The 22,123-nt window shown below is 58.7% G+C and overlaps 2 protein-coding genes across 4 annotated transcripts in view; one reads left to right on the top strand and one right to left on the bottom strand.

Moving 5' to 3' along the window:
• C2H7orf50 (chromosome 2 C7orf50 homolog) overlaps positions 1–22,123 on the top strand; it is a 66,841-nt gene that overhangs the window by 5,748 nt on the left and 38,970 nt on the right. For all 3 annotated transcript variants that reach the window (XM_065923659.1, XM_065923660.1, XM_065923661.1), the window contains exon 2: positions 4,366–4,506. In XM_065923659.1, coding sequence (XP_065779731.1) covers positions 4,381–4,506 — 126 coding nt within the window. In that variant the 5' untranslated portion in view covers positions 4,366–4,380. The remainder of the gene's footprint in view (positions 1–4,365; positions 4,507–22,123) is intronic.
• GPER1 (G protein-coupled estrogen receptor 1) lies at positions 17,292–20,978 on the bottom strand. Its single transcript, XM_065920182.1, has 2 exons — positions 20,776–20,978; positions 17,292–18,984 (listed from the first exon to the last, which is right to left on the bottom strand). Exon 2 carries the CDS (start codon positions 18,766–18,768, stop codon positions 17,704–17,706), a length of 1,065 nt encoding a protein of 354 aa, XP_065776254.1. The 5' UTR covers positions 18,769–18,984; positions 20,776–20,978; the 3' UTR covers positions 17,292–17,703.

The following is a 22,123-nucleotide window of genomic DNA, read 5'->3' as shown; positions in this document are numbered from 1 at the left end:
TGTCTCTCACATCTCCTGCATTGGCAGGTGGGTTCTTTACCACTAGCGCCACCTGTGAAGTTTTACTTCTGTATTTTCTGAGAGTGTTGTAGTTTCAGCTCTACATTTGGGTTCTGACCCATTGTGAGTAGTGATTTCTCTATGGCGTGAGGTAGGGGTCCCGTTCCATTCTACATGTGGCTGTCCAGAAGTCCCAGTGCCACTTGTTGAAAAGACTGTTCTTCCCACTGAATCATTGTGGCCCCTTGTTGACCATAAATGTAAGGAAATGTCATTTCCTACAGCAAATATTCCTTGTCTCAAAGGTCTGTGTCACCATCTCTTGGGACTATTAAAAGAAACCTTTATATAGTATGGAAAAGACTTTTCTCCCCATTTTTAGCAAATAGACTTAGTGATTAAGCTTTTTAATGATAACTCAGAATGAATACAGATTTAACTTAACTTACATGGTAACTGGTGTGTAAATATTTGCTAAACTTCTCTTGCTTCTCCAGCAAGGTAATTGGCTTGCAGAGCCCTTTGTCTTTTCAAAGCCCTGGGTCAACAGTCTCATTCTTTCAAGATTTCTTACTACACTGATTGGACCCTGAAGCCTCTGGCTTGGGGTACTTTCTTAAGATAAGGCTGAATTTTGCACCGGCAGTTTTCCGATTGCACGGTGGTGAGATTCTCCTGGTGTGCTGGAGTCGTCGTGGACCCTAGAGGGGCAGAGGGCCTGCCACTCTGGCTCCGTGTTGTCTCGCCTGTGGCCTGTGACTGTCTGGCTTGGCCGTGGGTGCAGCTTGGTACCGTGGTTCCACTTTCCTCTCCAGATGGGGAATCTTAAGGTGCTCTGGCATTTTTTTTTTACAGAGAGTGCATTTCGGGTCCTTTCCGTTACAGTCACCGTCTTCATAATCGCCACTTTCCGTAGCCCTTTCCTTCATCCTGTTTTTGTTTGCATCGCATCATCCTCATTTCCTGACCTGTGTGTCTCTCCCATCAGAACGTGAGCGCTCAGGAGCAGGTCCTCTGGGCCGCGTGGTCCAGTCTGGAGCGGCCCGTGCACCTGGTCGGCACCTGTGGGGGGGCGGTGCCTGCCTGGGGGGCTGCTGGTGAGCTGGGCATGTCCTCCCTGGTGACGTCGTGGTCCTCCCTGCTGGTGTCTGTTCACCTGCGTTGCACTGAGTCCTCAGTGAGACTGACGCCTTGGGAGAGGCCCCGAGGTCAGGGCAGGGCAGGCAGATGGCCCCTCGGATGGCACCTGGCCTGGGGCCTTGGCACACTGCTCACGCCCCCTCTGTCCATGTGGCCCCTCAGAGAGGCCCCTGCCGCCGTCCGTGTCTGCTGCACCTCCTGGAACCTGCTCATCCCACCCGCTGTGCTTTCTTGGCAGCGTTTGTCTCTGTAAAAGCATTGACCTGGTCACTCCAATGAGCCTGGACTTCACACTCGAAGGGAAGCTTCACGGGTCAAGGCTCTTACTTCCCTTGCTCTTTGCTCTGTGTTCGGCCTCCAGCAGTGCCTGGCACAGAACCGGCCCTCGATAAACACTTGTGAAATGAGTGAGTTACATGTTTGAGCCTCCGTGCTGGAGTCCAAAGTGTATTCTGGTGTCCGAGGAAGAAGGCATTGGGTCTGTGTCCATTCCCGTGCAGATAGATGTCCGAAATGAAAGCACCTCTATTATAGAGAGGTGTCTATATAGTAACCTATATACACATATAAAGATATAAATGAAGCCAGGGGGATGAGTTTAGGATAAATAATACAAAATACGTTCTTGTAATTTGTTAGAATAAAAGTTGATACTAGTAGGACTTGTAAATAGAGTTTTAAAGGACTAGTATTTTCTTAAAAATGAAGTTTTTCAAGTGTAAAACCTTGATAAAAAAGCAAAATAAAACTGAGCTGCAGGATCCGGGAGAGTCCCTTGCAGTCCCACCCTAGGTATAAAGGTGAAAGTTTCGTTGTATCCATCAGGCATTTGCCTGTAAGTCCGTGTGTAGCTTTCTCTGTTGTTGTTTTGTACATGTAACTGTAGACCATCCTAGCATTCTGTCCCACCTACATTTGTAACACTGCTAATGGGTTTCAGTTATTGGGAGGGATTCCCTCTCCTGGTTTCTGCTGACCTACTCACTCCCTGTTTGATCAACGTGTGAGGAGGAGCGTGTGTGTGTGTGTGTGTATGTACACACTCATCCCCTGCTTCATGAACATGTGAGGAGGAGCATGTGTGTCTGTGTGTGTACACATTCATCCCCTGCTTGATCAACGTGTGAGGAGGAGCGTGTGTGTGTGTGTGTATGTACATACTCATCCCCTGCTTGATCAGTGTGTGAGGAGGAGCGTGTGTGTGTGTGTGTGTATGTATGTATGTACACACTCATCCCCTGCTTGATCAGCATGTGAGGAGGAGTGTGTGTGTGTATGTACACACTCATCCCCTGCTTGATGAACGTGTGAGGAGGAGCGTGTGTGTGTGTGTGTATGTACATACTCATCCCTGCTTGATGAACGTGTGAGGAGGAACGTGTGTGTGTGTATGTACACACTCATCCCCTGCTTGATGAACATGTGAGGAGGAGCATGTGTGTGTGTGTATGTACACACTCATCCCCTGCTTGATCAGCATGTGAGAAGTGTGTGTGTTGTGTGTATGTACACACTCATCCCTGCTTAGTGAACGTGTGAGGAGCGTGTGTGTGTGTGTGTGTGTACACACTCATCCCTGCTTGATGAACGTGTGAAGAGGAGTCTGTGTGTGTATGTACACACTCATCCCCTGCTTGATGAACGTGTGAGGAGGAGCGTGTGTGTGTGTGTGTACACACTCATCCCTGCTTGATCAGCGTGTGGGGAGGAGCGTGTGTGTGTGTGTATGTACACACTCATCCCTGCTTGGTGAACGTGTGAGGAGCGTGTGTGTGTGTATGTACACACTAATCCCCTGCTTGATCAGCATGTGAGGAGGAGCGTGTGTGTGTGTGTATGTACACACTCATCCCTGCTTGATGAACGTGTGAGGAGGAGCGTGTATGTGTGTATGTGCACACTCATCCCTGCTTGATCAGCGTGTGAGGAGGAGCGTGTGTGTGTGTCTGTGTGCACACTCATCCAGCTTGATGAACGTGTGAGGAGCGTGTGTGTGTGTCTGTGTGCACACTCATCCAGCTTGATGAACGTGTGAGAAGGAGCGTGTGTGTGTGTCTATGTACACACATTCCCTGCTTGATGAACGTGTGAGGAGCGTGTGTGTGTGTATGTACACACTCATCCCTGCTTGATGAACGTGTGAGGAGCGTGTGTGTGTGTGTCTGTGTGTGTGTGTGGTTTGCACCAGCTGCCCGAGGCCTCCGCCCCAGCGCCATGTACCCTGCACTGCAGCAGCTCTTGGCATCGCTGCTGAGACTCGGAGACCGTCCTGTTTCCAGCCCCTGTTGAGCGCCACCTGCAGGGGCAGCAGGTGGGGTGGGGGTGGGAAGAGCGGGTCATTTTCTGCGTCTCCCCCCGGGTGGGCTGGGCCCTGCAGATGGCCTTCCAGACCCCATCCCTCGGAGGTCCCCGCGGCCGGCGCCCCTCAGGTGGGAGGCACTCCTAGCGCCTGCCCCACTCCCCCAGGCTCCGGCACCTCCCTGGTCTTCCTCGGCTCCCTCAGCATCTGGTCCCACAAGGGAAGCTGGTTCTGGAGTTCACGGGCGTCCTTCTGTCCGTATGAGGAGCTCGAGGTAACCCTGTGCTCAATGAGACGGAGACAGACCTTCTTGGACCCATGTCGGTCCTTCACAGAGGCCCGGTGGGGCTGCTTCCACCCCCACGGAGACCACCCCTGAGTCATCCGGCCACCTCCAGCCGTGGGTGACCGAGGCCCGAGGGACTGCTCGATGGTCACCGCCGTGAGGCGGCAGCTTCCCTCGTTGGTGGCGAAGTGTGGGTTAATCCTTGATAGTAGAAAATGAGAGTAACCCCAATGCCATTAGTTAGTGAATAGACCAGTGTTCACAATTTTTGGAAAATTTGGATACTGTCACTGAAAAGGATATTTCTTGTCCTCTTTTGGGAGTGCGGGCGGCACTGCATGGCTTGAGGGCTCTTAGTTCCCCTAGCAGGAATCGAACCTGTGCCCCCACAGTGGACGCATGGCATCTCAACCACTGGACCACCAGGGAAGTCCCTTCTTTTGCTCTTAAAAGTCTGTATTCATGTTGTGATGGTAGCTGTGTTAAATAAAGTCCTCAGGAAAAACTGGAATCCACCACACTGTAAGTTGTCCACAGGTGATGAAAAGAGGGGGTTTGACTTTGTCAAATTGACTGTATATTTCCCATAACACCCTGCCTTCTCTGTTAATGAGAAATTTTACTTCCTGTGTCTTTACAGTTTGTCTGTTGCGAGATGGCAAAACAGAAGAGAAAAGAGAGCAGAGTGGCAGAGAAAAAGAGCAAAAACCTGAAGGTGCCAGCTGCACAGATGCCCCCAGCACCCACAGCCCCACCGAGCGCCGGGACGGCCCCTGCCAAGGTGGGTGAGGCGGGCACGCGGCTGGTGTCGGGGTGGGCAGTCCCCGTGGACATGCACCGTGCCTTCTCGACAACTGTGGGGCAGATCAGAGCTGCAGGGAACTGGGTCAGAGCCGCACGGCTGCCCTTTCTCAGCCTCCAGACCTCGGGGCGTCGGCGGGGCCTCAGTGGCCACGTGGGGTGCCAGGTGATGAGGCTGCGTGGAGCTGGGCCTTGAGCCCCTCACATGGAAGAGGGGGCCTGGCCTGGGGTTCTGTGTGTGTGCAGAGGTTATGTCAAAACGTGTTCTGAATCCGCTCAGAAATGTTTCCGTCTGAAGCGGCTGCTGCTGTCACCAGGTTCTGAGCGTCACTTTTCGTCGATGCTGAGCTGGCTCTGATCCAGCGTGTCGTTGATCAGAGGGCATCAGTTGTCACAGGTCCTGAGGAGTCATTCGACAGGAAGTGACAGTTGATAGACACGCCTCTCTCTCACCCGCGTGGTGGGTGAAGGTGCTGGCGGGGCGGGCCTGAGCAGCCTCCTGCCCTCGGTCACCCGCTTGAGTGCCCAGGGACCACAGGGAGGGCAGCATCGTCGGCGCCGCCACGCATCGGGTGGTTTGGGGCCGTGATCAGACTTAGCTGTGAGGATCTGCCCTCAGTCAGCCATTTGACTGGGTCCTAGTCTGGTATTTCTGGGAGAATGCGATGGAAGCTGGACCTGGTGGGTGTGGTTGCTGGGCTTGCTCGCTCTGGGCAGCTGTGTCTCCAGCTCTGTCTTTGTTTGAAGCCTGGGCCGTGTGCAAGGCTGGGAGTTGGGGTACACGCAGCTGCCCTGTGTGTGCAGTGGGGGCGGGGACGCGTGTGGGGGGCTGGGAGTCGGGTTACACGCAGCCTCCCTGCGTGTGCAGTGGGGGGCGGTGACGCATGTGGGGGGCTGGGAGTTGGGGTACACTCAGCCGCCCTGCGTGTGCAGTGGGGGCGGGGACGCGTGTGGGGGGCTGGGAGTCGGGTTACATGCAGCCTCCCTGCGTGTGCAGTGGGGGGCGGTGACGCATGTGGGGGGCTGGGAGTTGGGGTACACTCAGCCGCCCTGCGTGTGCAGTGGGGGCGGGGACGCGTGTGGGGGGCTGGGAGTCAGGTTACACGCAGCCTCCCTGCGTGTGCAGTGGGGGGCGGTGACGCATGTGGGGGGCTGGGAGTTGGGGTACACTCAGCCGCCCTGTGTGTGCAGTGGGGGCGGGGACGCGTGTGGGGGGCTGGGAGTCAGGGTACATGCAGCCGCTCTGCATGTGCAGTGGGGGACAGGACGTGTGTGGGGGGTTGGGAGTCGGGGTACACGCAGCCGCCCTGCATGTGCAGTCGGGGACGGGATGCGTGTTGGGGGCTGGGAATCGGGGCACACGCAGCCACTCTGCGTGTGCAGTGGGGGCGGGGACGCATGTGGGGGGCTGGGGTGGGGCAGCACGGAGGCTGGCTCCTGGCCTGCAGGCCTCGTGCAGGACTGTCGGGACCCCAGGACGCCGCCCTCTGGGCAGCTGTGTGTCCTGGGGAGGCACGCCCGCGCCCGCCCTCCACAGTGGGTGGGCAGGTACAGGTGTGGAGGGAGGGGCCTGGGTCAGGGTCGTCTCAGCTGTCCTGCCCTGAGTCAAGGTGAAAGCCACCCCGCCGTCTGGGGTGCCCCTTCCCCACCTTCTCCCTGGTGCCCACCTGGCCAGGGCGCCCCGCTGACCGCAGGCTGGGCTCAGCTGGCGGGCCGTGCCCCTGGCCCTGCGTCTGCTCCCGCTGGGGCTTGCGGCCAGTCCCATGTCCCCAGGGCCCGTTCTTGTCGTCCTCGCCTTCCCTGCCCCTGGGTCCCAGTTTTGTCAGCGGTCTGGTGTCCAGACCCCAGATGGAGACTGGATTTCTAGAGCTGTTCCAGCTCCCATTCAGGGTCCGGCCCTGCATCCCTGCAGAGCCTCCGGGCACGTGGATTCCTCTGGCCTGTTCCAGGACACGCCCCTGCTTTCTCTAGAAATGAACGCCATACCATCACCCTGGTGACACGTGATTTTGTTAAAATTTCCAGCTGTTAGTGGTCTCTGCTTGCTGGCTGCTCGTCACTGGCAGGACCCACAGAACAGCCTGGGTTTGTGATAAATGCGCATGCATGCTAAATCACTTCAGTCATGTCCAACTCTTTGAGACCCCATGGGCTGTAGACCGCCAGTCTTCTCTGTCCATGGGATTCTCCAGGCAAGAATACTGGAGTGGGTTGCCATGCCCTCCTCCAGGGGATCTTTCCCATCCAGGGTTCAAACCCGCATTTCTTACATTTCCTGTATTGGCAGGCAGGTTCTTTGCCACTAAGTATGGCACAGTTTAAATTTTCTACCTAAGACCAGTCATACTTCTTAAATTCAGGCGATTTTTTAAAAAGTGATCTCTTTTTTTTTGTTATTTAAGTGCTTGTTGATTGAAAGAAATTTGGGAAACAAAAGCGGGGAGAAGCTGGCATTTCCCTCCCAGCTGTCCCGCTGCCCGGCCTTTGCCGCATAGCTGCCAATCGCAGGGTCCCTTCCTCGTGGCCCCCGGTGGCGCTGGGGAGGGGGTGTCTCCTGCTCGGGGCTGGTCTCCAGGGTCGTCCTCTGGATACTACTTCCTCGAGACCACATCCTGGTTTTGCTCATCAAAACGCTTCTTTACCCGCTGGGCCTCTGGTTCTCGTGGGAAGCCGGGAAGCTGCTGGGCCCCGCCTTCTTAAAGGAGGGACCCCTCTGTCCTCTCGGGGTGGGTGGCAGGAGCCTGTGAAAAAGTACTGCCCCGCCCGCCCCCGCCGGGAGCCCCAGGAGCCGCTGTGCTCCTGGAAGTGCCATCCAGGGCCCACGGGTGCCTGTGCGGTCACTTCCCACAGCACGGGCTCTGAGCTCCTGCCAGGAGGGCTGAGGGTCCCGGGGAGGGGGGGGGGTGCCTTGCAGCAGGGCCGGGGGGCGCCTGGCGCGGGCTGTCCCCAGTGCGTCCCCTCTCTGTCCCTGCCACCCTGCTGTGTCGGTCCACAGCGCATGACGTCTCTGTAGCCGGACCCGTCCGCTTTTCAGTCCCAGTCGGCACAGGTCACCATATTGACCCACGGGGCCTCAGGCTGGCATCGTGCGGGAGCGGGGCCCATGGCCACGAGTCCCCCGCACCCCCGTGCTGGGTCTGCGGCCAGCCAGCTGCTGCTTTGAAGGCCTGCCCCGGCTGCTTCCTGGTCCTCCTGGAGGGGCTCGTGATGTAGATGCTTCGCAGGTCTTTCTATTCCAACGGTGGTGCTTGAACCACGGATCCTGGAGTTGGTCCATCTGCCCATCTCGTAGCTTCTTAACCCTCCCCGTGAGCTGGGCGGATAGCCCCTTCCAGACAGGTCTCCAGCTTGACAGGCAGGAGGACGGGTCGGGCCAGCAAACGTGCATGGAGGTGAGGGGTCTACAGGCCACGGCTCCCCCTCCCTGGGGAGATAGCAATGCAGACAGTGACCCACGCGGCGGGGCGATGCCCCAGAGCTGCTGTCGCCCTGGAGCCAGCACTGCTCTGCCACCCGGGGCGGGGCGCCTGCGCTGAGCGGGTCGGCAGCCCAGCCCTCCACTCTGGTTTCGCTGAGAAGAGTTCCTTATGTCTGCAAAGCCTGTTTGCATCAACAGAAGCACCTTGACCTCAGGTTCTCGGGAGCCGAGGTGTGGGGCATTGCTGGCCTCACAGAGGGGCTGGCCGGAGAGGCTGGGTCCTGGGCACAGTCCCTGGGCGACTGGGGTGGGAAGAGGTCCTCACCGGGGTCCCGGGTGGCTGGGGTGGGGAGAGGCCCTCGGGGGTCCCCAACTGCCCCAACTGCCGCTCTGGGCAGCGCCGTGCGGGTGGTGTCAGGCAGGCCGAGCTGGCACGTGTCAACCTGTTGGCCTGTGCTCAGCACGGTCCGTGGGCCCCTGTGTCTTCATGGGCCCTGCTGACAGTTGATGGGGCAACGGGGCTCCTGTGACCTCCCATGTGCTTGGGGGGAAGGACGCTCCTTGCTTTTAACCTGGAGGAATCAGACAGGAATTCTGTGGGCATGAAGCCCACATGCGCTTCATAAAACCGCCAAGTGAGGCTGTGAACTTCTTGGCCTTGAGAATTTGCTCGGTAAAGTGACTTCATACCAGTGGTATTTGCCTTAAGAAATGTCACTGGTCTGGCAGCGGACATCTGGTGGTTAACGAGTGCGGGTGAGGGGTTGCTGGTCTGTAAGGACAGCGCCCTGGGAGCCGGGCTTGTTTTCTCAGCAGAAGCTCCCTCTTCCACTGTTCCTGTTTCCTGCTTTGTGAGCACTGGGCGCTCGGTGGTCAGCCCCTGGGGGCTGCGAACCATGGACTTGCGGAGCTAAGAGGGTCCCAGGCCTGGGACCCTGAGGGCGGCCCCTGCCACAGGCCCCCCTTGCCCCTGGACTCACCCGCACCCTGTGTAGCCGCTTCGCAGCGAGGTCTTGACACTTGGGCTGTGGCCAGTGTGGGGCTGTTCTGGGCGTGCTGTGTGCAGGGGCCTGTGCTTCTGTTTCTTCTGGTGGATTCATAGGACTGGGAAGGATCTATGGAAGCGTATGTTTACGAGTCTGTGCGGCCCGCCAGTTGTGTGGAGGTCTCAGAGTGCTGCGTGCTCGCCAGCACTTGGTGTTGTCCGCCGTGTTTTCAGTCTTGGCCCGTCTTGTGGGTACAGTTGTTCTTACTGTGTGTGTAGGTTTTTTAAGCGGCTTTATTGGGGTGTTGACAGTAGACTGCGTATTCGTTTATTTTTAAACCTTACTGAGTGTGGTTGATCTGCAGTGTGTTAGTTTCTGCTTTACAGGAACATGGTTCAGTTCCGCACGCACACGTGTCCTCTTTCCCTTCCTGCCCGTCTGGTTTATCACAGGACTGTGACTGGGGACCCTCGTACTGCACACGCAGCAGGGCCTTGTTGTCTGTCCACCTCTGCTAGCGCCTGCGGACCCAGGCTCCCAGCCCAGCCTCCCGCTGCCCCTTGGCGCCTGCAGGACTGTTCTTTTTGTCTGTGAGTCTGTCTGTTTCATAGATAAGGTTGTGTCATGTTTTAGATTCCACATGGGAGTGATACAATATGATACTTGTCTTTCTCGGACTTTATTTAATGTGATAATCTCTAAGTCCATCTATGTTACTGCCAATGGCATTATTTCATTCTTTTTATGGCTGAGACAATATGATACTTGTCTTTCTCGGACTTTATTTAATGTGATAATCTCTAAGTCCATCTATGTTACTGCCAATGGCATTATTTCATTCTTTTTATGGCTATGCATATGGCTATGCCAATGCAGGTTCAATCCCTGGGTTGGGAAAGTCCCCTGGAGAAGGAAGCGGCAACCCACTCCAGTATTCTTGCCTGGAGAATCCCATGGATGGAGGAGCCTGGTAGGCTGCAGTCCATGGGGTTGCAGAGTCAGATGCGCCTGAAGTGACTGAGCCCGCAGTGTTCTGTGTGTTGTATGTACCACGTCGTCTTTATCTACTCGTCTTCTGGTGGACGTGACAGTCGTCTCCTTGTCTTGGCTACTATAGACAGTGCTGCAGTGAACGGGGTGCGTGTATCTTTTCAGATTAGTTTCTTCCGGACACATGCCCAGGAGTGGACTTGCTGAATCATACCACAGCTCTTACTTTAGTTTAAGGACCCTCCACGCTGTTCATGGGGGTTGCACCAGGTTCCATTCCTGCCATGTAGGAGGGTTCCCTTTTGTGCACGCCCGCTCCAGCAGTTCCTGCCTCTAGACTTGTCGATGGTGGCCGCTCTGACCGCTGTGCACTGGTGCCTCGCTGTTGTCGTGAGGTCACGTCGGAAGTTGCAGAAACCAGGGGAGGCCCGTGTGCTCTGCGCCGTCTCCCCATTGGTGATGGGCTGTGGTGTCACACCCAGGAGGGGCGTCAGTGCCGCCCAGAGCGCGCAGACGCCTCTCGTTTTGCACGTACGTGTGCATGTCTTTCTGCGCAGTTTGACCGCAGGTGTCATGACCCAGCCCTGCTGTGACCAGCAGCTCCCAGGGCCACAGGGAAGCCTGTCTGCAGTGCTGGGAGTGTCCACAAACGTGTGTTCCTGTCTCGGGAAACGCCTGGATGTGACTGCTGGCTGTACCGTTCACGCATGTGCAGGAGGCCGCTGCCCCCTCCACGCCCGTTGCCCATCGTTGGGGGGCTGGGGGGCGTCTGGCTTCTTTGCATCTTCCAGCGTTTGGCGTCTCGCGGTGCTCACACTGGTGAGGACGGCCTGACTTGCCCCGGGAACGGGCAGACTCTTGCTTTTCCAGCCTTGGAGATATGTGTGCTGTTGTCTTTATTAACTCTGGGAACTGCCGGGCAGGTGTGTGGCGCACCTTCCTGGCCTGCTGGCAGCGCCGTCTGCTGTGTCCATGCTAGACACGGCCCTTGCCCTCCCTGCAGTGTGACTCTGGGCCCTTTTCCAGGACGTCTTCAGAGCTGTGCCCCAGGGCCCGCGGTCTGTTGGTAGGCTGCCTGTGAGCTGTGTGCCTGCGTCTCTGAATGGGGTTTCTCGGTCCTTTGTCGCCTTTGAGCCGTTAGGGTGTAGCTGGAAGCCGCCCGGCGCGCCCCCCTGCCCTGGACCCTCTGCCCTCGTCCCCCAGCCCTCCCCGTGCGGAGTCTAAAGCTCGAGTTACCGCTCCATTAGCAGGACTGCATGTATGAGCTCTGCTTCCTTGTGGTCAGCAGAAAAAAGCTCAGTAAAATGTAATTTTAAAGAAGCAGTGTTTATTATTCTTCCTGAGTTATACATGGACAAATGGATAAAAAAGAGAAAAGGAAATAGAAACATACAGAAGTAGCCAGGCAGAGGGATCCTGCCAGCCCACGAGAGCTGCGGTTGGCACTTGGGCTGGCACAGTGCCCTGCGTGGATGCCCTGGCTTTTCCGAGTGTGAGGCGCCACGCCAGCCCTGGGCGTTTCCACGCCTTCCAGGCTTCCTGGTGCGATGAGAGGGAAAGGTCCCGCGTGATTGTTGCCATTTCAGTTTCTTTGCTTGCTGCCTCGAGCGGCTGCTGGTTTCTTTCCTGCGAGTTGCCTGGGTGTTTTTCTAGCTCTGCTGCACAGCTCGCCGTCTCCGTGTAGATTTGAGAAAACACCTCTGCTGAGTGTGCGTTGTCCTAGCAATTCAGATATTTTTCCAGCCGAGTTATTTGTGTGGTTTGGGCCTTAGACAGCCCCGCGCCGGCTGCCCGGCCTCCCCGCCGTGTGCCGGCCCTCTGGTGCACGGGTCAGTGTGGGCAGGGGGCGCTCCCGTGAGCGCCGGCCGCTCACTTGCTGTAAGGCCTGGAGGACCCCGACCCCAGGGGGCCGCCGGGCAGCTTCCAACTACACCCTAACGGCTCATCGCAACGTGGCCTGTTCCGTCCCCTCCAGTGGCCTGGGACCCGGCTCCTCCCCACCGCCGTTCCCTGGACCCAGCTTCCCGCAGACCGGGCTGGGGGCTGCCTGGAGGGGCTTCGCAGGGGCATTTGGGTGAGCAGCGCAGTCTCTGGGCCCATCCCCTCTCCCCAGAGCAGCCTCTCTGCCGCTGCCGCACCCTCTTCCCTATGGTGGAGGGCCTCCTGGACGTGGCCACTCCCGCCCAGCCTGTGCATCCGCCACCTTTCCTGCCGACCATGTGCACCTGACTTTGGTCCATCCGCTGGTCCGGCCCTGCTCCCTGCAGTGTGAGCAGAACCCAGCCTGAGCCTGTGTGGAGGCCTCCAGCCTCCGTCTGCTGCCCCTCCAGCCGCGGGCAGCCAGGACCAGGCCCAGAGCCGTCCCTCCCCCAGCGCAGACCTGGGACACGGAGGGGCTCGGGGGCTGGGGGCCTCTTCCCAGTTGGTCCAGGTCACCCGCTGGTGCTCAGAGGCGCCTTGGGACCTGGCCCTGTCCGTCCCTGCGGGCCCACTGCCCCCTTGCCACCCCTGCATCTCGGGATGTGGGGAGCAGAGCCCCTCGTCCCGGGAGGGGCTGTGTGTCTGTCTTCTGGGTAAACAGCATCAGAATCATCAAGGGAAGTTTAAAGGGCCCGTTCTGCCCTTGTGCCCCCACGCTTCCCCTCTCGGTCCCTCCGAGGCGTATCTGACAGGCTGTGTGTCCTGTCGTTTCTGACATCACCCTTGATGTAACCTGTAAAGGCAACGTCCCCCCGCCCCCCCTCCCCCCCCCGCCTTTATCAAGCAGAAACACGTGTTGTAAAGCAGCGCAGAGGTGCGGTGGGCCCGCTGGGCCTGGCCCGCTCCTGTCCCCGTGCAGGTGCTTATGCCGTGAGGAGTGGTGGAGCGCGCCCCGGCCGCCCTGCTCAGGAGGGCCCCTCCTTGTGCCCTGCTCCTGGAGGCCCTGTCCTGTCCCCCACCCTCGCCCCGGGGCCTGATCTCCTGGGGTCTGCCTGGCCCGGGCTTCGGGAGGGGGCCGCAGTCGCTCCCTGAACTTGGACGTCACCGTGACCCCCCAGCTGTGTGTGAACTGGGGGTTTGAAGCTTGAGGGGAGCGTTGCTCGAGGGTGCTTGCTTGGGACGTGGGGTGTCACCGTGCCTGCACCCGGTGTGTGCAGAAGCAGAAGGTGGGCGTGGGGAACACCCTGTCCCGTCGTCTCTGCCGAGACCACCTCCCCTTCCCCGCTCGTAGGGAGCCACTCAGCTTATTGTTCTCGAGAGCTGACGCCACGTTTATTTCAGGAAGCTAGCTTCATTAGAAGGGTCACTCCTAACTATAGAACGTTACTCAGTGGCTTATCGGACGATGCACTCGAGAAAGTTCTCTAGTTTGGGGTCTGAAATGCCAGAACGGACAGATGAGGCCCAATATTTGTTCAGTCTTTCAAAAGTATTTTTGCAGTGGAATGAAAAGAACTCCCAGGATGGAGCACTCACAGCTGGGAAAACAGTTGCTGCTTTGAAGACAGTTTTCCCAGGCACAGGGCTCACATCTCCCACTGCGAGGGGCAGAGACGGCGTCTGGTGTCAGTGGAGGGCTCCTGGCTGAGGCCGGCCGGTCTGAGCTGGGCCGCCCCTGGGGAGCGCGCCTGGAGGAGCTTGTCCCTCAGATGCACACCTGAGGGGGGGAAACGCACCTGCATGCCCACAGGCCCCGGTCTCCAGGTGTTGACCCACTGAGTTTTTGCTCAGAAGCCACATGTTAAAAGACAAGTGGGATTGAGGGCTTGGTTCCCCAGTGATCACCAGGTTTGGCTTTGGCTTCGAGTCCCAAGCCTCTGCTGGCCCGGCAGAGCCCTGCTCATTCTTCAGGGCTGAGCACGGTGGCCGCCACAGCCGGACACCTCCACCCAGCAGCGCTCCTGGCCTGGAAGTGCAAGGCGGCTGGAGCCAGGCCCACCTGGCGTGGAGCAGGGGCAGAAGTGCGTGATGGGAGTACCTGGGTCTGGGGTGTGTGTCTCGGTGCCAGGGCCCAGGACTCAGCATGCAGGACACAGACAGGCTTACAGACAGGTGTGTGTCAGGGTACAGGCCCACTGCTGTGACAGAGGCCCCAGAATACAGAGCCTTAAATAGAAGGGGATCTCACAGCAGCGGTGCCAGCTCCAGGCCACCAGCGGTGGCTTCCTGGCCCTGTTTGGGACCGGCTCCCCTGGCCTCTCAGGCTGGAAGGTGGTGCCTTTTGACATCTTCGTCCAGTTCTCTCTCCCCCGCCCCGCCCCCGGCCACTGCTTTTTTTTATAATTTTTTGATGGGGGCCGCTTTATATATAGGTCTGTATTGGATTTGTTACAGTGGTGCTCATGCTTCTGTATTTTTGGCCACGAGGCATGCGGGGTGATAATTCCCCAACCAGGGATCGAACCTGAACCCCCGCCCCCCTTTGGGAGCACAGAGTCTTAACCACTGGACGGCCAGGGAAGTCTCCTTCCACTTCCCACCACTGCTTTTAGAAAACCATTCATGGGCGTTTCCCAGCCAGTCCCGGGTTAACGAGGACCCTGGCGGATCCCACTCCATCACTCCCCTCCCCTCCCTCAGGCTTCCCAGGAAATTGGTCTGGAAGGCCTGTTCTTCCCGATTTTCCCTGTTTTTGAGGGGCTGATTTTTGCAGGTGTTGCCTGAGGCAGAGGTTCCCTAGTTGTGTGGCAGGGTGACGGACAGCGGGGTGATGGCCTCCTGGGCGACCTCACTGACTCCTTCAGCCGTGTGGGCTCTTGACCCTCCTGCTGACTCTGTGGAGAAGTAGGCTCAGCGGGTGGCAGCGCGGGGGTAAAACCTCTGAGTGGAGACAGTGGCCGCCGTGGTCTCCCTCCTGTCTGGGTGGCTTACACTGTTGAGTCAGCAGAGAAAACTGTCGCGTCAGCTGCAGGAGGAGCGTTCCGAGCAGGGCTGAACCTCCTGTCTGGGTGGCTGTGGGAGCTGGTCGTGCCCTCCCCGGGAGAGCCCGAGGCTCCTGGGGGCGGGGGCCCACGTGCGTCCTGGGTGGCAGCACCGCCTGCGACAGAGGACCTGGGGACCAGTCCCTGGACAGACGGGGACAGCGCCCTTGCAGTGACTGGACTCTCTCCAGGACTCCCTGCAGCAGATTTCTTGTGATAAGTTTTAGAGTGACTTCACCCACAGACGAGGCTTAGAGGTGCAGTCAGGGTTCGGTCCACTTTTGTTCTATGTTTCTTTAGCCTGTAATACCCTTGTTCCCGGATGAGATCCCCACCCTCTGGACAATGGCAAACTCCAGACCCACTCAGAGCAGCTGGCTTTCTGACGGCACTCAGCTGGGTGTTGCAGGTGAGGCTGCCGCGGGGCCCACGGGCGCGGGGGCCGCCTGGGCGGAAGGGCCTTTCCTAGGCTCTCCAGCTGCATGGAGCCGCGCTGGCCTTGGCGCTGCTGTCGAGGTGCCAGGGAGGGTCCTGCTCTGATGGCTGGTATCCCCGCTTCCTTGAGACACCCCTCTCCATCTTCTGGCCCCACGGCCCTTCCCTGCAGGCTTGCTGGTGGGTGCAGGCCTTAGAGCGTGCCACAGGGCACGGTGGGCTGAGGGGCTCACACGCCCTTGACCCAGAGGCTGCTGGGCACTCGGTGGGGAGCGGGGCCGGGCTGGTGACTCTGCCTTCCTCCTGCCCCCTCACTGTCCTTGATGCGGCGTTCAGAGGCCTCAGAGACCTGAGCGGAGGCACTTCTGTGCAGCTGCCACACCCATCAGGTGCATGCACACACACACTCCACATCACACACCCCGTACTCACACACATCACACCACACCCATCAGGTGCCCACACCCAGCACACACATCATACCACACCCATCAGGTGCCCACACCCACATGCACACACACACACACTCCACATCACACACCCCGTACTCACACCCAGCACGCACATCACACTACACCCATCAAGTCCTCACACCCAGCACACACATCACACCACACCCGAGTCCTCACACCTAGCACACACATCACACCACACCCATCAGGTGCCCACACCCAGCATGCACACCACACCACACACCCCAAGCTCATTGCTGCCACAGATGCTGGGCCAAAGTCCAGCCCCAGTTCCCACCCCCGTGTCTGCTTCTGCCATGGCAGCTCTGCCTTGGGAATCAGTGCTTCACTAATGTGCTCGATTCCTGACGGTTGAGGATCATCTCAGGGGTGTTGCCCCCACACCATGGGGCAAAGGGCCAGCCAGGAGGTGGCTGAGGCCCCAGCCTTCCCGCCGATGGGGTGGGTGCACAGCCCAGGTTCTACTGACGTGAGTGCTGCCCTCCCACCACAGGGGCGCAGGCCTGGCTGGGGGCAGGTCACAGAGCCCCCAGGCCTCTGGGAGGTCACGCCTGGTGCTGAGTTGTCCTCTGTGCCAGCCGCTCCCTGCCGCTGGGCTCCTGGCGGGCCGTGAGGAGCCTTACTGCCTGGGAGGGCGGGGCACCAGGAAACAGCAAAGCCATCGAACGCCTTGATTTTATCTGTGCCTGTCCTGCCAGAATGGTTATATCAGCCTCCGTTGTCAGACAAGCACTCTGAGAAGGGTGGGTGTGAGCTCCGGGCCCGGAGCCTGCGGGGGCAGATTGTGGCTCTGCCTCTGGACCGGGTGCCAGGCTCTCGCGTGAAAGGGGCTTGAGAGCACCGGGTCCGGGAAGAGCCCTGTGGTTAAGTCGGGGCCTCTGCCTGTACCTGCCCTTCAGACTCGGGGCTGCCTGCACACGTCCTGGGTTTGCCAGAGGGCCCGGGACAGGCCTGGTTCTCTAACACGCTGTCTCCCTGCCCCTGCCCACCACCACTCCCCCAGCTGAGACGAGAGTGAGTACCCCGTGCCGGGGTTCCTCCTGTGACAGGGACTTGCCAGGGTCAAGGGGCTTGATAAGAGCGCTCACCTCCTCAGATGGGAGTTCACGGGGGAAGCGAGCCTCGGTGGGGCCTAAGTCACTGGAGACACCTGGTGAATGCAGGTATTTGCTTGGGATAAAGACTCCTTGGAGGTTTGCACCGTGAAGAACTGTTAAAACTAAAACTGGCTCATCTCCTGTCACCTAAAGATTTTCAAGGGTTTGTCACCTAAACGTTGTCCAGTGTTCCCCTGGGAAGGCCCCTCCAAGAAGCTTATCCTGGTGCCCACCCAGAGTGTGCAACGTGCGTGGGGTGCCCTCCATATGCTGGGAGCATCCAGGGCTCAGACAGCGTCATCTGGCCAGGGAGGTGGCCTCCTGACACGGGGTGTTTCTCTTGTGAGGAAGGGGTGGCTCTGTGGCTGAGGCTGAGTGCCCCCCTCTCCCGCAGGAAAGCACTTAGATGGAGAATTCAGAGGCATTGGCAACAGTTTTATTGACAAAAGGTTGAACAGCCCCGGACTTGTTAGGTTTCTTTCTTACATTTTAACAGGAAGACTCTACCTTGTCACTGTCACCACTGTGTTTCAGAGGCAGGTTCTTCACACGCCTGCCGCGACCCACCCTTCAGGAGGTTTCCCCCAGGTGTGGAGGGAGGCGCGGGGGCCTGGTGCACACCCGCCGTGGAGTGCGCCCCACGCCCCCAGCGCACCTCGGCCTGCGCCTTCCATCCCTGAGATGGCTGGTTCACGGCACGTCCGCCTGGAAACAAGGCTGCCTCATCCCGGCGCCCTCCTTTCTGCTCTCCTTGGGGGCTTCAGAAGCGTCTGCCGCGGGCCCAGCATGTGCCGGAGGCAGTGGGCGGTTCTGTGGGAGCCACCGGTGGACAGACGCCCCAGGGCCGTGCGGGGCGCGCCGTCCTCCCCTGCGGCCCCTACACGGTGCTGCTGAGCTTCACCTCGGCCTGCTCCGCGCTGTCCGGGACCACGGCCTTCAGGGCCGCGTGGCAGAGGCGGTTCAGGGCCGACAGGCGGGTTTTCTGCTCCAGGTAGAGCCGCAGCTTGTCGCGGAAGGTCTCCCCGAGGAAGCTGTAAATGAGCGGGTTGAGGCAGCTGTTGGAGAAGGCGGCCAGGTTGACCACGTGGCCGGCCAGCGGGTGGGCGTGGCGGGGGGAGCGCTGGCAGGGCGCGGCCCCCGGCGGCGCGCGCTGCAGCAGGTGCACGCTGATGAAGACGTTCTCGGGCAGCCAGCACACGAAGAAGACCAGCACCACGGCCAGGATCATGCGCAGTGCCTTCTGCCTCCGCGGACGCAGGCCACGGTGCCGGTGCGCGCTCACCAGCACGCGCACGATGAGCGCGTAGCAGAGGCCAATGACGGCGAAGGGCAGCACAAAGCCCAGCGTGACCTCTAGCCACTGCACCTCCCGGACGTCGGCGAAGCAGAAGCACGCGTCCTCACTGCGCTGCAGGTGGGCAGCCGTGAAGGGCGCCAGCGTGGCGGACACGGAGGCCATCCAGATGAGGCCGCAGCTCAGTCGCGCGCAGGGCTTCGTGCGGAACGGGCTGCAGCGCACGGCCTTGGCCAGGGCCAGGTAGCGGTCGAAGCTCATCCAGGTGAGGAAGAAGACGCTGCTGTACATGTTGACCTGCAGGAAGAGCGACATGAAGGTGCAGAGCGCAGCGATGTCGTAGTACTGCTCGTCCAGGTTGAACACTTCGATGAGCGAGTCCGCCACCAGGATGAGGTCCGCGGCCGCCAGGTTGATGAAGTACAGGTCGGGGATGGTCATCTTCTCCCGGAAGCGGATGTTCACCACCAGGATGAGCAGGTTGCCCACGAAGCCGATGGGGAAGAGGAAGATGGTGTACAGGCAGGACAGGAAGAGCCCGATGGCGTACTGCTGCCGCTCTGAGAGCGCCGCGGAGCCGTTGGCCAGCGTGCGCGGCAGCTCCAGCCCCGCGGCTGTGTCGTTGTAGGCGCCCGGCGGCAGCTCCATGCCGAGCCAGGGACGCCGGGGGTGGCCAGGCTCTCAGGATGCGCTGCGTGGCTCCCGGAAGCCCGTGCAGAGCAGGAAACGCATCTTGAGAAAGAGAGGTGGCGCTCCTGGAAGTGAGCCAGGCGTCCGTGAGGCCAGAGCAGGTCTCCGGGCGCCTGTGCAGCCGGAGGCTGCAGTCCCTGTCCGCGCTGAGCCTGCGCCCTCACTCCGTGGCACCTGGGAAAGGAGAGCAGAGGGTCAGCGGGCGCCAGGGCATGCCGGCTTGGGGGAGCACACGCGCGCGGGACGGCTGGGTGTATTCCCTCGGCCTGGAAGGTGGCCAGCCCTGAGCTGGAGCAGGAGAGTCACACGCAGAAAACACTCGGGTTCTCCCGAAGCTCCAGGGCCGTGGGCCTGAGGCCCGCCAGACACAGCTCAGGAGGGAGCGAGGCGGGATGTGAGGGCTGGGGGCGGGGTGAGCCTCAGGAGGACAAGAGGGGATGACGCAGCACGCACCAAAGGTGCAGCCCACTCTGCTCCTACACCCGCACAGGGGGAAGGAATCCGGTCGTTTTGGCTGATCCTGAGTCCGGGTGCTGAACACGAAGCTGTTTTCATAACGTGAAATGAAAAAAAGTGGTCATTGTTTCAGGACCTAAAATTTGTCTTACTGTTTTGTCGGTTATTGTAAAACCAAATGTATCTCCTTGCTGCTCCTTGCAGCCTAGAAATGCTGTGACCTGGAGGCTGGGAGAGAAATCCTCCCGGACCTCGGCTTCCGCCAGTCCTGCCCTGGTGGCCGTCAGGGCCCAGACGGACACGGGCTCTGCTCACTGCTCCCTGGGCCTCGGGGCAGGGCCTGGGGTATCGGGGTGTCCCGGGCTGGGGGGGGGGGGGCAGGCAGCTAGGCAGCGGGGCAGGAGGGAGGAGCCCTAGCAACCCAGCCTGGAGAGTTTCCGCTTCACCTGCAAGATGGTTGGGAATCGTTTCCAAAGTGTTGCCAAAGCAACAGGCACTTCCTGAGCGAGCGCTTGAAAACACCGTTAAAAACAAGAAAAGGAAAGAGAGAAATCAGGACCCTGGTGTCAGTTCTTTTAAAAAACTCAGTAACCTCTGCTTCTGGGGTTGATAAACTGGATCTTACTGCTGGTTCTGTGTTCTCTATTGGTCTTTGGTTGGTAATCCCAATTTGAACCAGATAAACGCCATTGTTCTCGGATCCCATCTGTAATATTTAAAGCCTCTGTTTTTAAATTTCTCTGTAAAAGCTGCTTAGAGTATTTGCTTTGCTCTTTTAATGTGGGAATTTTGGAAAGTTTTGCGCTGATTCTCCTGAAGTCCCAGGCCAGCAGAGCCTTGGGGCACACCCGCCCTCCCATGTGCTCTCCTCCGCTCTTCTTTCCCCAGTAAGTGCTCTCCCGTCCCTGACTGTCGTTGCTGTTTCTGTGCTAGTCTTGAGAAAAGACAGGCGTGAGTCAACTGCTGATACACTTTCCTCATGAAGGTTGGCCATGAATTTACAGATAGAAAGGTGACTGTTAAACAGTGGGGCCTTGTCTTGTTTCAGATTGCCACCACTTGTCCAGGTCTAAAAAAATGAGCCACGTTCTTGTGAGATCTGTTGTGCTGAGTCGCTCAGTCGTGTCTGACTCTTTGCGACCCCATGAACTGTAGCCGGCCAGACTCCTCTGTTCATGGGATTTTCCAGGCAAGAACACTGGAGTGGGTTGCCATTTCCTTTTCCAGGGAGATCTATTAGCTATGTATTCTAGGTATTAAAGTAACCTCAGGCTGGTGGGCATCCTCACTGAAGGAGAAAGGAAAGTGCTGGCCGTCGGAGGACAAAAACCGTTCACCATCCCCGCTGTCCTGTGATACAAAAGAACCTTCCTGCTGAGCCTCCGTATTGAAGGCCTGGGGGGGCGCCCTCATTGTCCACATCGGCCTGGCTGCTGTTCACCACCCCAGGCAGCCCGCCCAACCCAGCCGCCTGGCCCCTGTCCATCCCGGCGCCTGGGACCCCCTTACCTGTGCCGCCTCTGGCCACCCGCCGTGTGTTGCTCTGAGCAGACCTGTCCTGTCCCGGGGAGCGGGGCTCAACCAGCCTCCCGATGTGTCCCTGCTGGGGAACAGTAGTGACTCTGGACTTGGGGTGGAATCAGGACCTTTGCAGGACTCCAGAGAGGAGTGGGGAGGAGCAGGAAGCCGTGGCACCCAGCCCTCGGCCAGCCCGCCCGCCTGCTTCGGGCAGGTCTGCCCCTGGCGGCCGCAGGCTTTATAGGCTGCCGGCGACCTCCCTCCAGTCTGGCGTAACCCCTTTGGTGCCGGTCTTTTTCTCACCCTGCGGCACTGAGCTGGGTCTCCCCAAGCGTCTCCCTGGAAGTTTACAGTTGACTGGCTTTTCTTCATCTGCTGATACAAACTTTTCTTTTTAACTTTGAAGGGACTGTAAGTGGGTCTTGTTTATCTTTCAGAGAATATTATTATTTGTCGAAGCTTACGTATTATTGCTTGTTTTAGCAAGAGACTGCCTTTAAGACTAACCACTAAATTTCCTAAGTTTAGAGAGTAGTGTGTGAATTATGCATAGAGAATTTAACCTACGAACCTCACAAGACATTTGTAGACAGAAATGCAAACCCAGCGAGCAGTGAGCAGGCAAGTGAGTTCCAGCCTGGGTAGTGTTTCCTACTGGAGAGGAGCCAGCTCAGCCCACCCCACCCCCCCAAGCCTTCTCCCGAAGCCCCTGGAGGGCTCGTTCTGCAACTGCTGCGGAAGACCCCTCTTCCTGCCACGAATCTCCCGCGCGACCTGTCCCAGTGCCGACCGAGCACGTGCTCCACCTGCCGGCAGCTGGGAGAGGCTGGCCGAGCCGCCCCCGCGTCTGGGTGTGCAGCTCTGAGCCAAGGATCTGCAGGCGTGAGTTCTGTGCTTTTCAGCAACAGTGCATTTTAACCCATATTGTCTTCTTCTTGGTGTCTTGTCCTTTTTTTTTTTTTAACGTTTTGGGGTTTTTTGAAGCTGTGGGACTGAAGTCTGAGTGGTCTTTGGATGATGAGCAAATGAGGCAGACTGCTGCAGTGTGAGCCTGGGTGTGTGCGCTTCCCGCAATGGGAGGGCTGTTGACAGGCAGGAGTGTGGATGTGGGTGGGTCCCCAGCCCGGCGCCACGTGCTGCATCCTGTGAGTGAGCTCAAAGGTGTTGGAGTGATGCTAACTTGACATCCTTCAGGTGTATGTCTTAGGAGAGGTTCCTATTTCAGCGGCTTCCCAGGTGGCACTAATGGTTAAGAACCCGCCTGCCAATACAGTAGATGTGGGTTCGATTCCTGGGTCAGGAAGATCCCCTGAAGGAGGGCATGGTGACCCATTCCAGT

Source organism: Muntiacus reevesi, chromosome 2, assembly GCF_963930625.1.
Source record: "Muntiacus reevesi chromosome 2, mMunRee1.1, whole genome shotgun sequence".
Lineage (NCBI taxonomy): Eukaryota > Metazoa > Chordata > Mammalia > Artiodactyla > Cervidae > Muntiacus > Muntiacus reevesi.
This window is presented reverse-complemented; position numbering and strand designations above follow the sequence as displayed.

What these genes read in the sequence shown, in the direction of transcription:
- GPER1 (XM_065920182.1), bottom strand. Translation starts at nt 18,768, where the DNA reads ATGGAGCTGCCGCCGGGCGCCTACAACGACACAGCCGCGGGGCTGGAG.